Source organism: Bactrocera dorsalis, chromosome 3 (genome assembly GCF_023373825.1).
Source record: "Bactrocera dorsalis isolate Fly_Bdor chromosome 3, ASM2337382v1, whole genome shotgun sequence".
Taxonomy (NCBI): domain Eukaryota; kingdom Metazoa; phylum Arthropoda; class Insecta; order Diptera; family Tephritidae; genus Bactrocera; species Bactrocera dorsalis.
In genome coordinates, this window is record NC_064305.1 from 88902059 (window position 1) to 88919977 (window position 17919).

Sequence of the window (17919 nt, forward strand, 5' to 3'; positions counted from 1 at the left end):
GGTGGTATCCAACAGAGAATCTAAATTAAAATAAATTATTTCTTGAATACAACTAACATTATTGAAAAGGAACAGCTGCGCGTATAATTTTTTAATACTTCCAATTGTCTCCCATTTACGAAATTCTAGTGTGCGGTCTCGTGACGTTTTACAACACAGTTTTCACTAGACTGTCAGCACTGGTAAAGTTTCACAGAAAAACGAGACACTGGCAGCATTGGTTTTGCTTTATTTTGATTTTCATTCGCCAATATTTGACATTTAGAATGTAAACATTGAAATTTCACATGTTACATTGATAAGCGATTCACGATTTGTGGGATAAGCATTTGCTCGGATCTAAATAGTAAAGTTCTAATTGAAAAGTAAGAAGTAAAATGACGAAGGATTACAGTTCTCGTAAATTAGAGCGTAAACAGCGACGGTGTGAGGCCATAATCCACACTGACGTTGGGATTGAAAGTAGTGAGAAGCCTACATGCTTTCTTGCTATCTTGAATGCCGGTCTTTCTACAGGTCTAACAGAAGAATCCGTTTTATCTAATGCAATCCAATATGCACCAGTGCAACAAGTAATCATGTTGCCAAACAAATCTTATTGCTTTTTGAAATGCGACAATGTGAACAATGCGGAGCGCATTTATAACCATATGCACGGACGCGCAGGGTTAGAGCAACGTGGTGGTGTGGTTTATTTGTCATATTTTAAAAGTTTACCTATCTGCAAAGAAGAAAATATTTGGACTAAACCGCTCCCAGAAGGGCTCGTACTATTGCCAGATTTTTTGACAGAATCTGAAGAAAATATGTTATTGAAAGCAATTAATATAGAAGACGTCGAACAAAGTGATTTAAAACATAGACGTGTAAAACATTTTGGTTACCAATTTATATATGGAGAAAATAATGTTGATCCAACAAAACCGTTAAACGAAAAAATACCAAACGAGTGTGATATACTCTGGCCGCTTCTAAAAACTGAAATGACTAAGCTGGGTCTACCAACATGGGATTGGGATGTACCGGATCAATTAACAGTTAACATTTATGAACCTGGGCAGGGTATACCTCCACATGTAGATACGCATAGCGCCTTTCTCGACCCTATTTTTTCATTGTCACTGTTTGGTGATGTAGTTATGGACTTCCGCCGTGGCTCTGATCGACAGCCACTCAAATTGTTACGTCGTTCAATGCTGGTAATGTCGGGAGCATCGCGTTATGACTGGACACATGGTATTACTCCGCGTACACTTGATGTTGTGCCCTCAGAGACTGGTTTGACTGTGATGCCGCGTCAAAAACGTATTTCATTAACTTTCCGCCGTTTGCGACGAGGACCGTGTGACTGTACATTTCCGACACTTTGTGATTCGCGCATAAATGCACAAAGTAATTTATGTCCTGTCATAACCGATGTGATAGCTGCACAATTAGAGGAAAAGAACGTGCACAGCGTTTATGATTGTATTGCGCCACACTTCAGTGAAACTCGTCACACACCTTGGCCACGCGTTGCGGAATTTCTGCGTAGCTTTCAAACTGGATCAGTGTTACTCGATATTGGTTGTGGCAATGGAAAATATCTTCAATGTAATAATAATGCTTTAACAATTGGTTGCGATCGCAGTAGTGGACTTATTAACGCGTGCTTAGAGCGTGCAAAAATCATTAGCGAGACCAGTACAAATTTGCCAAATGCTTTTCGATGCGATTGCTTACACGTACCAGTCCGCAGTCAAGCCGTGGATGGTTGCATTAGCATTGCGGTTATTCATCATTTAGCGACCGCTGAGCGGCGTTTGGCTGCGATACGGGAAATGGCAAGGCTGTTGCGTCCAGGTGGACGTGCGCTTATCTATGTTTGGGCGAAGGACCAACGCGCCAATGATAATAAGAAATCGGCATACTTACTGCAAAACAAAGCTTTAAATAAAAACAAGACAACCGTTGAGCAGCAGCGACAATGTGCAGCAGCGGAGGTGCAACAGCAGCAAACAGAACAATTTGAACCTTTAATACCCGGTGCTCCGCAACTGCCTGTACACACAAATCGCACCGACTTCATGCAACAAGATGTACTGGTGCCGTGGAAATTGAAGGGCGCTTCAGTTGCGAACAAAGATGCTAATAACTCTGCACCCTCAAGTACCTACTTGCGATACTACCATGTATTCGAGTCCGGTGAGCTGGAGGCAATGTTAGCGCAAGTGCCAGATGTAGAGTTAGTGCAAAGCTACTATGATCAAGGCAATCATTGTGTGATTTTCGAGCGCCGCCAGAAATGAAATAAATAGTGTATTTGTATTTACTATATTTGAAGTTTAATTCCCATTTATTTAATGACAGTTTTTATCTGGTTTTTTTTCCATGACAGGTCTCTAAAACATATACAAATGTTTGTATTTGTAAGCAAATATCGTTATAATAAATTAACATCTAGACATTCTGAAATAATCGTATATTTAATTGACATTTCATTAATGACAAAATTTGTTTACTCCTCTCTATAATTGTTGCATTAAAATTCATATTAAAATTATGTTTACTTCACTAAAATGGTGTCTTAATTACACGTTTTTTTTTATTAATTTTCAAATAATGTTGTGTCGATTCGTAAATACTTTGCATTAATTCAAAGTGAAATATGTATGTACTTATAAAATATTGGTTTGATTTTACATTTTGGCTCGGATGAACTTATTTAACTAATACGAGTATGAAATATTACATAATTCTTGTATATTTTGTGGTAATTTTAAATAAGACACTAATTTCTTAAAGAAGCCATAAACCTTTGTTGAAACTTTTTATTTAACCTTAATTAAATTCCTTCGTTTACTTGATAAAATTTGCTTTTATTAGCAAAATTAATTCGCAATTGAAATAATTATTATTTTATAAAGCGTTTAACTTAAAGATTAAAAAAAATACATAAAAGGGTGGAAAATATTTTTTAATAATTAAGCCCAAAGTTTACGTTTAGGTATGCAATACTCTCATAATAAAAGTTGTAATTTAAAACGTTTAATTTATTGTTTTATTATATATTTATGTATTTTATATGAAATAATATTTTTTTACGCTTCTTTCATGCGTATATTATTGACTTCATAGTTGTTTTTTTTTTAATTTTTTTATTTGAGTGTGATTACGAAACTATTATACTGATTTCAATTGTTTTTGACATTATATTGGACTTGGGTAAAGCTTTTGGAATTATTTTAGAATAAATGTTTTTATTACACTTATAATGGACATTCGAGTGATTGTATATTTATGTAATACATGGCTTTTATGTTGACATATTTTTGTTTAAATACATAAATTGTAACTTAAATGTGACATTTTCGCAATATTTACTTGTAACAGCTGTTCGTTGAATAAACCAGAGACGTAATTATTTTTTCTTTTACCCATTTTTTTTTAAATAATCAACATAAACAAAAATTTTGAAAAATGCAAAAAATTTCTTATTTCAGAAATAAAAAAATAACAGATATTTAAATTGAAATAGAAAATTATTATAAATAGAAAAAAAAATAAAAATTATATAAATAGAAAAAAAAAACAAATATAATAAAAAATTGAAAAAAAATAAATATAAAATTAAAACCGTTGCAAATAATATTTCTTCACATCAAAATAATGTGGTGGCCACAAGAACAACTTTTCCTTTGCTTTTATCAAATACAAAGTGTAATGGACCTGTGAGCTTGAGCATCTGCCAAATGAAAAAAGTTAATTCATTATAATTCATCATATTATTTTTATTGTTTTATCAAAACTTGTTGGTGTTTCTATTAAAAATTCGTTTTTAATAACTCTTTAGTTAACATTTAGTTTATACTGAAACCGCAAATTCATTTATCTAGTTTGTTCTTTTAGATTCTATTATTGTTTTTGGAACTTTTACATCAGTATAAAGTACACCTATGAAAATATCTGAATTACATAAATATGTATGTATATATATTCATTGGATGTACATGTTCTAGACATGTTCGAAGAAAATAATAATTAAAATATTTCTACTTTGTAGTGGAAAAGACTTGAATTCTGAAGGGTTCCAATGAGAGAACAGTTAATAAGAAATATGTAAGCTTATCATGCCAGAGTTTTTGTTGTTACTGTTATTTTGGGAAATACTGCCGAATAGACTATTTGTGGTTGTACATAAATACATACACGTACGTTTCGGTTAAAAAAAAATATTTTTTCATAAATTAAAAATGTTTTTTTTTTTAACTAAATTTTTTATAAATTACATTTTTTTATAAATTATATTTTTTTTTATAAATTGTTTTTTTTTTTTTTGTAAATTAAGTTTTTTTAGAAACTAATTTTTTTTGTAAATTAATTCTTTTTTAGAAACTAATTTTTTTTTTTGTAAATTAAATTTTTTTTATAAATTATTCTTTTTTAAATTAAGTGTTTTCATAAATCAATAAAAAATATTTAAAATTCTCCTTTATCTGTTGAATGATTTCGCATAGAAATCTAGTACATTTGAATTTCAATCTTTTCATTGACATGCTCTGTTACATAGTTCTCCAAGATGTCAATAAAACTATTTTCTTTTATAAACATTGAGTATTGGCAATATACTTATTGAAATATTCTCTCTTTGTATAGTATATACTTGCATGTGTTTAGCTCTATAGGTAGTCATTCAATTCATGAATTTATTTTTCTATGTGCATGCTTATATACATACATATGTATATTTACATTCTTTCCTTTGGTTTTATGAAAAATCAAATCCTTCGGTTGCACTGTGATATTTGGTAGGTGTTTTTGAACATTTCTCGTAAATATTCCTTAAACACTGTGAAGTATGTATACTTCAGTATTTTATACAGTAGTATAAATGTATGTATGTGCATAAAATCTTGTTGCTTACATTTAGATATTTATTTGATAGGGGAGAGTAAAGCTTATACCATATTTCTTCATTAAGTTTCAGTAGGTGTAAACATATGTATATAAATATATATTATATATGTATTTATGCGTGTAGATATTGTTTAGGTCATGATTAGTTTGCTAGTACGAGTTGGTATAAATACTACAAATATACATACATATATGTAAATTTTATACGAATCGGGTTTCGGGTCAGGGTCCTACTTGGCTTTTAACATTTCAAACTTCAAATAATTCAGTGGACTAGATGCTAACTTCTATCTATTACTAAATTTCTAAGTATTTATTAGTGTGTGAATGCTGATGTGTGTGTAGTGTTTAAAGACGATTTATCTAAATGTATTTAAGTTGCAATGATTTATGATTTATTCTTGAGCTTTGATTTTGGCCTGCCTTTGGAGCCCTGACATGCCGTTAAATTCCTCTGTGAGTACATGTTTCTGTAATTTTAATAAATATGCATAATTCATATACGATTTCTTACATTTGTACATAATTTTAAATTTTTTCATAGTTTTAATTTTTTTTTGTTTTTTTCTTTTTATTTTTTTAATTTATATTTCTTTTATGCATTTGATTAAAGCATAAATTTAAAATCTTTTCCGATTGAGTTATATTCCTTCATTTCCACAAAATTCAAATATGCTACACTGTTTATTTACAAAAAAAAAAATAGCTTTTTAAATACCTATAAATTTAAAAAATTAAATTAAAATATAAATTTCGGAAAATAATTTTTGTATATTAATTTTTGGAAAATTATAAAAAAATTATTGCAAATGACAATTTTATTTAAAAAATGTCAATTTTGAACATTGTTGCAGTATACTATAATAGACAAAAAATAGTAAGACTTTTTAATTTAAACTTCGCCCGAAAACCCTTTCGTCGAAATAATTTTCTTTCTGGGTTGGAATGACCTCTGTGCCAAATATATCAAAAGAATCATTAATGTTTAGTATACGCTTGTCTTTCTGAAGTGCTTAAAGTGCCCTCGGCGGTTTTTACTATTAGAGAAATTATTCAACAAAGAAGTTCTATTAAATTTTTTGTACGGTATGATGTCTTTGGGTCAAAATGTTCAGAACGTTGGAAAAGTCCTTCGATGGTAATGGTTTTTCGTGAGCAAATGTTTTTGATTGGTACAAATTATTTAAAGAGCGTGGAGAACGCGTTGACGACGAACCACGTCCAGGATGGCTATCAACATCAACTTATGGTCAACACTTCAGTAAAACAAAGAAACTGATTCTTGAGAATCGACGATGAACACTTAGAGATCTTACTGGCATCGTTGGAAAATCGGAAGGATCAGTGCAAAGTTCATTGGAAGATGATTTGGGTCTAAGAAAAATGAAAGCAGGATTGGTTGCAAAATCATTGATGCTTTTCGAAAAGAGGCGGGAATTATGGTCCGACAAGTTTTGGTTCTTGCATCACGATAATGCACCGTCGAATACATTGAGTCTTTGTGAGGACGACATACATTTTTGAAAAATAAATTACGAATTTTAAAATCATGAAGAAAGTCTTACTAGTTTTTGCTTCATTAGGGTGTCCGTATTTACCAAGTTTTTTTTTATTTACATAGATTTAAGAATACACACCGAAAATTTCATATTGTTTCGGCGAATATTTTCGAAGTTACACGAAAATTCGAAAAGGTTTGGAAGTGCATTTCAATTTTCAAAGCCTGTGACCAGCATTACTCAAAAACGGCATAACCGATTAGTCTCAAACTAACACGAGCTTCTTATATATATTTTTTAGTAATTATTCGACGATTTTTTCTCACCAATAAATATTTTTTTATAAACTATTTAAGACAGAAATTTTGTGCAAAAATCGATTTTTTTAGAAACCGCCATTTTGTCAAATATTTTTATTTTGCTTATTTCTTCGATTGTAGATTTATTGCAATCTGTTTGGTTTTTTAATTTCAGAGAATCCAGTTCAGAGATATAACGGTCAGAGTAAAACTACTTTTTTGAGAGGAGCTGCCGGAGATCAGCTTTAGTTCCATCCAAATAAATATTTTTACTAATACTAAGTATTAAAATACAGTTAAAAACACCTTAATATAGTATGAACAAATTTTAATATCATTAAATTTAAAAGTTTTCTCAGAAAAAAAATCGTCTTTTCCGGTATAGTAACTGTATATAATTCCTTAAACATAATACGCAGTTTAAGTTATGCAGCAAATGTTCTGTACTCCGGAACAAAAATATGATTGAGACACGTTTTAAATCGAAAATAAAGAGCTTGTTTACATTGGATCCTTACTTTTTAAGCAAAATCCGAAACTACAGTGGGCTTTTGGAAAGAAACATTCAACTTGGAACATATCGAACACCCTAATGTTTATGTCATAAGAATTTTTATATTTGTTTACGCGCTTCAACCCAACATTGAAGTTGTCACCTGCAAGATGATTTCCCTTTAGAGTATTAACACTTTTACAAAATATACAAGTCATGCTACATATAAATATTATCTTCTTGTATATATATGTACGATATTAGCCATGTAGGTATGAATATAAAACTTACAAATACATATCTAAGCACATATTTACTATTATTTAAGTACATAATAAAAAAACTAGTCACTATTTATGTATCTATATTGGATTTCACAAAGAAACGCAATTCGAAAACCTACAATGTAAGCTCCCTAAAATCCTAAGTACCTATCCTAAGCAAGTGCTTGCATGTGTTTCTTTTTGGATACATGGAGAAGTAATGATAGTAATCAATTATTCTATGACTATGTTGTTGTTGTTACTTCCTTCGATTGCTTAATATAATTTGTTGTCAGCTGTGCTTAAATCTATACAAACATATTTACATAAATACAATAAATAATTCCATACATATATACGTATATATATACTTATAAATGGTAAATAGTTGCACACATACATATGTATATGTATGTTACACTAATAATATTGATCAATAATGAAATATTAATGACGAAAAAATGTTATAAACAGTATTAACGGTATTTGTAATATTAAAGCTTGAAAGTTTTCAAGTGACTTGTTAAAGCTTTTCGCCAATCTACCAATGGCTCGGGTTGTATTTTGGGAGCTAATATCTAGTACTAAGGTTTAACAGTTTCTGATAAATATACAGACCTACATGTACACTCTCTTGTATGTACATATGTGTTTGTTTCTAACGGTTTTTTCAGTAGTTACGAATAGTTCAGTCAGTTTTGAGATTTTTAGTTAGATTTTTGACGATAGACAAGCCCAACGCGTGTGGGCCACGAGCTGTTCCAATTATAGCCGAAACATTTGTAAGTGTGTGAGCTAAGTACGTGAGCTGGAAGTTAGGAAGAGTATAGGAAAGATTCCAATTATATACTTCGCTGAGGATATGGTAGCAGCTGATTTTGTGCCTTATTGAATCGAGAGAAGCCTTTAAATCCGTCCTTTCCCCGCTGCTGCGCCGCACGCTTGCATTCCCTTCATATATGCCTCCCATCTACCATGTCAACGTTGCATTCACTTAAACTTAAATAAATGTTTCGGCTGCCATTTGTTACAAATACTCCGTTTGCGGTTGTGGCGGCGGTTTCTCGTGCGGTGGTGATGGACCCGACACCGACACCATTGGTAACGCTGCGATCTTCGGTTTGGCATGCTTTAGCGCTAGCGTCTTGGGACTGCGGTGCGGTGAAATGGAGACGGTTGAGGAACGCTGACGCACAAGCGTACGCGAACGGTTTGTTATGGCTATCTCTGGCAACGGCACCGCCGTGGCTGCGACGGTTGGCACGAGTACTAACTCCTCGACAGTGTCGTTGGAATCGCGCGAGACGGAAGTCTTCGACGACATGCCGGCAAAGTTGTTTGGACGCTGTCTCTTCTCGCCATTCTGCAAAGCGACGATGGCGGTGGTTGTGGCTGCGATGCTGGCTGTGCTGTTGTGCAGTTCATCTTTGATGTGGGAAGGTGGTGTTTCAATTGAAATGCTGCCCACAACCACATTCGTGGCGGCCATTGAAGCCGCTGCGGCCGCTGACGTGGATGGATGATCGCAGCTGGTGTTGGTCGTGAGTACGGAGAGTGTTCGCGACTCGGCGCAGCAGCCTGCACTGCAATTGTTGGCATTGGGACGGCATTCGCGTAGCTCAATGGCGCTGCCATCCATATCGTCTTGCCTGCGGTTCGATGCATTCGGATCGCTGTCATTATGCCCTTCGTTGCGCCACGAACCCTTATTGTCGGAGAAACTTTTCTGTAGTAGAAAGTGGAACCGAAAATGGTATATGTATGTATATATATAATAACGTAAATATTTAAGTTAGTCAAAAAATGTAGACGCGTTTCTGCACTCACCTTGCGCTCATTGTCGGTGATGTTCTCGGCGCTGCGTGCCTTCCGACACAGCACACTCTGCGAACCGTGTCGACGCAGAAATTCGATTGAATCAAATCCTCTGCCCTCGGACGACACAAATATGGCCGAATTGATGCGACTACGTGTGCATCGTTCCGAAATGGAGGCAGAGCGCTCCTCGTGCAACATGTGGAAATGCTGGAAGCAGAGACACAAATACGTTTTCAGTGTGGTGGCGCACAATGTGTTGGGCGTATTTCTGTCGACAGGATACATGGGACAAAAATAATACAAAAACATGGCGCGTAGACGGACGACAAAAGCATATATTGAAACTGCAAACATTTATTGAACGTTTATTGAAAAGTGAAAATCGTGCTTCCACACGAAGATTCGCTATTTTGATTTGTTGATTTTTTTCCTTAAACATACACATACGTAAATACATACAGTATATACATGTATGTATGTACCATCAAAGGAATATATGCAAGTACAAACACACACCTCTAAAATAACAAACGTAAGAATCATTCAAAATTTCTACAAAAATCGGAAGCGAACGATTTGGAAAATTGGCGCAAAAACGGGTTAAGCGGATGTGTATTACTAAATAATTTATATTTTTGCTTTGTATGTGTGTGTGAACATATTACATTTTTTTGTGTATATAAGTGTAAGTGTGCGTGTGCATAGTGCGTTCACAATCTTGTGTATGTTGGATTGAATCTTACCGTTATTATATTTGCTGCTAAAATTGTGTCTAAATTGATTTATGTTATTTATGAGTCTTTCTAATTTCAGCTATGACTTTGTTCAATAATAAAGACACTTCTTTTTGGGTGTTACAAATTTCGTAGCAAACTTAATATACATTGTTCAGGGTATAATAATAAATTTAGAGAGGAGTAGCAGCTGATAATCTAAAAATAAATGTTATTTGATGCGGTATGTGTACTAAAAGAGTTTAGTGAGCCCATCGGAGTTAGCAACGTTACTCTTTTCCGAGTTATGGAGTTTTCATCAAGTCATTGTCCAGCTGTCGTCCACGAGATTAGAAATTTATCGAACGCCACTTGGTGAAGTTGTCTGAGACTATGATACACTACAGGTATATCCTGACAACACAAAGGAATTGTTCAAGGAAACTTGACCTAGCCTGAGATATGAACTCACTGAAGCCCAACCAACTGAAGTCCATGAACTGAAAGTCTGCAACTCAAATGATGATTGAAATTTTTTTATCTTCCTCTAAGATCTTCAAATTTAATATCTTTGAGAGCCTAGTAAAAGCTGTAAAAGCTATGCTATACATTTAATTAGCCCTCTATTTATCAAACTCGCAAAGGTTAAACTGTTTATTCCAAAAAAAAAGCATTAAATTTAATGCCAGCACTGATTGCATGACTAGATATAGAGATTGAAATGTTTATTCCGTGAGTGAAGGAGCTGCTATGTAGAGCAGCAAAAACCACTGCATTATAATTAGTTATACCGTTATACCGTCCGATCAAATTTGACCAGCACTGCATGCAAACCGAATAGCTGCCTTTTTCTTAGATAGGTAAAACCCTCTTCGATGTTCGCTTAAAGTTTATTTTCTATACGTGAATTAGTGTGTGGTTGGCAACTGTTTGCTGATGATTCGAAAAATTTGTTTCCTGTATCTAAAGGAATCAAGGCTACGGAATCGTGAAAAATATACACAAGTGTTTTTTGGGGAGTCTTCTTTGTCACGAACCCAACTTTTTAAGTGTCGTTTCAGCCATTTTTAGTATGTGTTGAACTGCAATTTTTTTTCATTATTTTCAGTGATGTTTGCAATTTCCTCATAGAAAGATATACGCAGAAACAACATTTAAAAAGTATTAAATTTTATTACCAAAATAATCGTTCTCCAATGGCAGCTTTTTGTGCGCTTTTGTCATTTTATGGTCGTAATTTTCGCACACCTCGCTATTCGTCGAATAATGTTCAAGTATCGATAAGCCAAAGAACCGAGGTAGTGAAAATATTGTTGCCGTTCAGGCAAGTGTTGCTGAAGACTGCAATTTGTCGATTCCAAGACGTTCTCAAGAATTGGGACTGTCTCAAACCACAACCTGGCGGATTATGAGAAAAGATTGGGGCTCGTTTTCGTTTAAAATTGTTCTCACTCAAGAACTGAAGCCGTTGGACCACCGTTAACGTGAATTTGCTGATTTTGCCTTGGAATAATTTGAAAGAGACAACGGTTTTTTAAGAAATAAAACTGTCGGATCTGGTGCGAATAAAAACCATAAATTATTCATGCATAACCTTGACATTCAGCTAAATTGACAGTTTGGTGTGGTTTTTCTAGTGGAGTCGTCTGTTCGCACTTCTTTCGAAATGAGGCTGGTGACACTGTGACTGTCTATGAAGAGCGGTATAGATTGATGATAACCAACTTTTTTATGGCCTCAATTGGAAGAAATTGATTTTGACAACATCTGGTTCCAACAAGACGGGGTTACGGGTCACAAGGCACGATTATTTCAAAACACTGATGTGATTTAAGTCCATTAGACTACTTCTTGTGGGGTTATTTGAAGTCTTTTAGCCATGAACCAGACTCTCATCAAGCTCTAGAAGTCGATATTGAGCGTGTTATTAATGACATACGACCTGATTTAGTGAAAAAAGTACTAGAAAATTGGGTTCATCGAACTCGCTTCTGTAAAAGGAGTGGTGGGGACCATTTGAATGATGTTATATTCAGAACTTAGTTGTATCGATTGTGCTTTACACCAAATACAAAGCATTTTAATTACCTTAAATATTTGTGTGTGTTTTTTTTAAGAAATAAGAGTTATATTATTGGAAAACCCTGTATTCACAAAGTATTTTGTTAAGGTCGTGAAACTGGCAGCTTTGATGAATCGATTCAACAAAAATATTTTGGTTACTATTTTGGGTTATAAAATTTGCCAATGCTAGACTCGTACCAAAAGACTTGAATCTTTTGAAGAGCTGCATTTTCAAGTCATAGCTGACGGCCCTGCATTCATAATTTTTCCTTCCGAAACTTAGATTTTGGAGTGCTCTACCATAGTAAATGGTAATATCACACATTAGAGCTATCTTCGGAGTAATTTTCATTTACCATGGAACACATTCTTTTGCAAGTGAATCCTGTGTATATACCTGTATATGATAATAAATTGGTATGTTTATAGAAACGCATGCATACACACATATGTATGTATATAGATTCAATGGCTTGCTTTATGGCTTTATGCGCAATCAGGAGCAAGTGACTGCATGTTTGCACAGTTAAACCAATTTACTACCGGTAATTTCGAGCTACTGAAAGGCATGTTTTGATACGGCACAGGTATATGATAAGTTAACAGATAACGGTGGGCTGTAGCTTGATGGTCGTCAAGACTGAATGGACATATCAAATTATGACTTGTATAAAGATGGTGGACGGAGAACATGTCGCATGGGTGATGGAGGGAAGGCGTTTATGTTTGTCAACCACGTACACAAGCCATCTCCGCATTCTAGGTCACTCATTCTCCATAAAAGTATAATATATCAGCGGAGTATGGCGAGTACAAACAGTGCATTAACGAATCAATATACGGACAGTGTCGCATAGGCAATTAAGGGCTAATAAATTGAGTTAAATCAAGTTATTGGCTCATAAAAGCGCAGCTATGTACTCGTATCAAGGGAATTATTCGCTCTCATTATACAAATGCTTGTATTACAGCCATGAGCTGTGTAATGTGAGTAAAATGGAAGCTTTTGTTACACACTTCTACCTCAGGCAAACTTATTGCGCAGGATTTTTTTTAAAACATTTTTGGTGTAATGTGAGTAAAAAATTGGGGCCTTAAGTACACACATGTAGAGAGAGTAATGCAAATTTTATTATTACACATATTTTTGAAACAAATTTTTCAAATTTGGTGTATTAGATTGCTGCTATCAAAACACTCTGAATGAAACATCGGAGATATGACGAGCTGGGTCGTTTTAGTCATATCTGTCTGTGTAATATACACATATTGAAATAGAGATCTCAAATTTTCATAACGCTATTTTTCCTGCTCATTTTTAACAATATTTCCTTGATTATTCTTCTTTTCTTTAAATAAATAATAATTTTCCATATATTTACAAATCCATATATGTCAAATTTTGACTTTGCATAATTTAATTTTTCCAAATTTATCGTAAAATTTCGGATGTTTATTTATTATATGTATATTCCTACCGCTTTAATTAGCATTTCGACAGCTTAAATAAATATATATGTGGCATTTGTTATTTCAATTTGCAACGTCTCATTTGTTTATAGCAATAAACAGCGTTTGCTGACTTGAAATGTAAACGGCTCATGGTTTTTCACATTGCTAATACATAACAAGATTTATTTAACTCAGCTGCTAAAGGTGTGCAGAATATTTCTACAAAAAAAATAAGTTTACATACATACATATATTTGAATATTTGTTCAATGGTTTTGCGTTATTGAAAATTTCGATTTTCACAAAATAATTTTATTCGTTGTAATGTGTGCCTTGGGATGGCAATTAAAATTTATTACTCGATAATTGTGTGAAACGATTGACTGCAATACGAAAGTTATGATAATTGCGGCAAGTTAATCGATTAATCAGCAATTTTGATTTATGGTTTGCAAAAAGAAATATTTTTCATTATATTTACAAAAAACAAGAAAGAACGTTAACTTCGGCTCACTGAAGCCATACTAACCTTCACAGGCACATTTTTATAAAATTAAAAGGGTATAAACAATATACTACTATGAGCAAAAAATTGTAAGACTTTGCTAAGAATTTTAAAATGCTTCCAATCCTCGAAACAGTAGTTAGAATCAATTACCGGAATAGTCTAAAATGCGCGTAGCGATTCACTTTTTAAGTCTTCAATTGATTAATAACGGCTTCCCCGGAGTGGTCGATTGAGTTTGCTGAATCGCCAGAAGTCACACGGAGCCAAATCAAGCGAATTCGGTTGTTCTGGCATGATATTCGTTGAAAATTTGATGAAAAACTCACGAAGAATCAATGCATTATCCGACGATGCATTATCATGGTGCAAAAATCAGGAGTTGTCCTATAATTCCGACCTCTTTTACGAATAACTTTGCGCAAGCGACGCAAACATTCAAATAGTATTCCTTCTTGGCAGTTTGGCCGGTCGGAAGGAATTCGGAGTGCACCACACCTCGACGCTGGTTTTCGAAAAATTTTAATTTACTAATTTTGGAACCAACAATGCCAGTAAGATCTCTGACTGTCGATTTTCAAACAGCAATTCCTGAATTTTATTGACGTGTTGATCATCAGATGATGCTGGGTGTGGTTCGTCGTCAACGCGTTCTCGATCCTCTTAGAATAATTAAAACACTTGTTCGTGACAAGCAATTATCACTGAAGGCCTTTCCCAAAATAAATAGAAATATTTCGACGAAAGGGTTTTTTGCACGAAATTTTAATTAAAAAGTCTTACTATTTTTTGCCCACAGTAATATTTATCTTAATTTTGAGCAGTCAGTTTGAATGACAGTTATTCTGTTCGGTTAATAATTATTATTACTTGGAACTAATGATTCAAGTCAAATTTTCATTTTGATATTTTGATATATAATATTTTCTCCGAAGTAAAATTTTAGAAAAAATTGTAAAAATAACAATAATAATAACCATAACAATAAATATAACGATTAAATCCAATTAAATTGTTCAATTTTCTCACTCCGTGGCATTATTATGTACATAATGTAATAGCACTCTAATAACTAATTAGCGCTTAAGTTGGTGCTACTAATTATTTCTTCTATTTTGAGGAAATTTATTGAGAATAAAACGCTTATTACAATAATGCTTAATTGCCATCGATTTCACGAGAGCATTGGATTGGTTGTCATTATGAGTATTTACATATATATTTATTTACATACCCATGAATGCAGGTCACACATGTAACTCTGTTTACCCATTGACATGGGCTTCCGATTATGCAATCCATATTCGTTCCATAAATAAATAAACCCTTTTGAGGAATTTTCACACATTCACATACAAATTAATGGAGGTATCGAAATAATTACATAAAACTGTTTTTCCAACCGTCAGATGTATGAATGTGTCGCTCCGAGAAAGCAAATTATAACTTTAACATAACTGTGTTAATTAATATTGGCATGTGGCACACTGCATAACGTTTTATTCACAGATACATTCTCTTTGCATTGGAAATTCTTCAAATCGGCGCTTAATTTTTTTTATTATTATTTATGGACAAATATTATTTGGACGTTGTTAATCGATTCTCTTCAAGAATTTTTGCTTAATAATTACAAATTTTAATTTGTAGTAAATTATCGAAGCTACATTTTGGATTATACAAGTATGTTAGTTTACCTCATATTCTTCCCTCATGAAGTTCATATTCTGAATGTTTTCAAAACAGTTCTATTTAATATGACTCGTCCAGCTTGTAATATAAAGAACCGCTCCTTTTCTAAAAAAACTAACTCTTAAATGACTTTAAAATCTGTACACTAACTTATTGAGTTTTTTCGCCTTCACGGATTGTCTATTAATAATTACTACAAACACAACGGAAAGAAATTGAGTTGAACGAAGCAATTTCGTTAATTAAATTCACAATACTCAAACATCGCTCCATGTAATGCTTAATTTCGTTGAAGGTCACCTGTTTTAAATACAAAATTGATACAAGGAAAGAATACTACAATATGTCTAACTGATTAAAGAAAATTGTAAGTAAGGAATGGCTAAGTTCGGGTGTAACCAAACATTTTATACACTTGCAACTAGCAAGAATCAAAGCTAGAGAAATACTTTAAGGTTAAAAGCAATCTTATGGAGTAAAGTCAGCCGGAAGTTCGAAAATCCTAATAGTAATTATACATATAGGGGCTAGGCCAAGTTTTCGCTCAGATTTATCTATTGTATTTTAGGCACAAAGATGCACCGTTACGAGTAAAACACATAAGGTGGCGCACACTAAAGGCAATATTCGTGCAAAGCTTAATCCCACTTCTTTATTTGTGTACTGGAAACTGAACGACTCAAGTGGAATTAAAATTGTGCTATATTGGAAGAAAGCGTGGTTGTGGTACGAGTTTGCCCATTTTGCACAATGTGACATAAAAAATCGGTTCAGTCGTGTCCCGAGATACGGAATTTTACCAAAATTCACCAGTGCCGCGCCCATCGTCCAATTTTTATCATTTATCATACCATCCCAACTGAAAATGTTACGTTTCTGGTGCATTTAGTTATTGATTTATTGCGCTTTTAGTAGTTTTGAACACTATCGTTAAATGGGGAGTGAGGGGGGTTTTCATCCATTTTCATATTATCGGTAGAAGTTCTTATAATATTTGTGCTAGAATTTGAGGTTATGTGCAAAAGGTCAGTGAACAAAAGTTATAGATATTTTCGTTAGCCATAACATTGTCATACAGTTTTTTTCTATAGCACTTGTAGTTTTGTCGGAAATCAGGATAACCCGTTTTTAAAACTTATCTATTTATTAAGTAAAAGTTGCTTGAATACCTTTGACCAAACAAATTGATGAAGTTAAGTCAATATTCAAATATTATTCATACGATCACAGTACACGATAATAGTATATCAAAAGTCTTCAATTTACGTAAAAATATTTTAAATTTTATTTTGCCGTTACAAGCCATACTTCTATAAGGCAATGTCAAACCATCCAGACTATCCTTTTGGACCCTTCTTGTTATAACACCATGTTTCCGAACATTAATCCAAGTTATAACTTTTTAAACTTTTTTATATTTTACTTTTAAATCATTTGGTTTTTAAGCTTTTCAAAAGTTTTTATGTAAATTCCAAAGCGGTGCTAGAAAATCTCTGAAATGGTTTGCAAATTTTACTGAAAGTCTTAAGCAAATTACAAAATATAAGCTTTAAAGTAGTTTTAAACTTCAAAATACTGGAATAGTTTCTATGTAACGGAAAAGAATTCATACAGGATGCTCTAAAAACTTCGAAGCAAAAGGCAAGCGAGAATATCGAAATAAGGTGTTGAGAAAAAATTAAATGCATATAATTAAATATGATAAAAATATAGTTTTAAATAAAAGATGAAGAAGCTAGTACTTTTAATGTAAAAGTAAAGTGAATTTACAGTTTTACAGCAGAACAAGTTTCAAAGCTCACTATGTAAAAGTAGAAGCGCATAAAGTTCAGCCAAAATCGCAGCAAACTTATCTAAAACTAATAAAACTTTATAATAAAAACTGTTTTCTAGATAAGCTTTTAGAAGAAATAAGAATGAAGGAAGAACAGAGAAATTTAACTCAACCCAAACATCCTTAATCCTTCCACTTATAGCGCATCGGGTGCTACTCTTCGGGTCATCGCAATTCGACAAATATCGGAACCAAACAATCAAGCAGGGTTTGAAGCCAACTAGTTATGTAATGAACAAGGTTTTGCTCGGCGGCCAACAAGGTGGTTGGCTCTTGCATTTTGTACAGGGTGCAGTGAGATGCTGGTGTTCGTGTCGACGCTAGATATTTCAAGCGGTGGTTTTGTTTTTATTTACAAAGTGCAACTACTAAAACAACGCTAACAACAAAC

At 33.4% G+C, this 17919-nt stretch overlaps 2 protein-coding genes across 11 annotated transcripts in view; one reads left to right on the forward strand and one right to left on the reverse strand.

Moving 5' to 3' along the window:
- The first annotated feature begins 229 nt into the window (after window positions 1-229).
- On the forward strand, window positions 230-2888 carry LOC105222847 (alkylated DNA repair protein alkB homolog 8). The gene has a single exon (XM_011200369.4). The coding sequence runs from the start codon at window positions 378-380 to the stop codon at window positions 2286-2288; it is 1911 nt and encodes a 636-aa protein (XP_011198671.2). The 5' UTR covers window positions 230-377; the 3' UTR covers window positions 2289-2888.
- Window positions 2889-3117: 229 nt separating this feature from the next.
- The window catches only part of LOC105222846 (uncharacterized), an 80796-nt gene continuing 65994 nt past the window's right edge, over window positions 3118-17919 (reverse strand). For all 10 annotated transcript variants that reach the window (XM_049450927.1, XM_029548912.2, XM_049450926.1 and 7 more), the window contains 2 exons: window positions 9278-9475; window positions 3118-9176 (listed from right to left, as the gene is read on the reverse strand). In XM_049450927.1, the coding sequence (XP_049306884.1) occupies window positions 8478-9176; window positions 9278-9475 (897 nt within the window). In that variant the 3' untranslated portion in view covers window positions 3118-8477. The remainder of the gene's footprint in view (window positions 9177-9277; window positions 9476-17919) is intronic.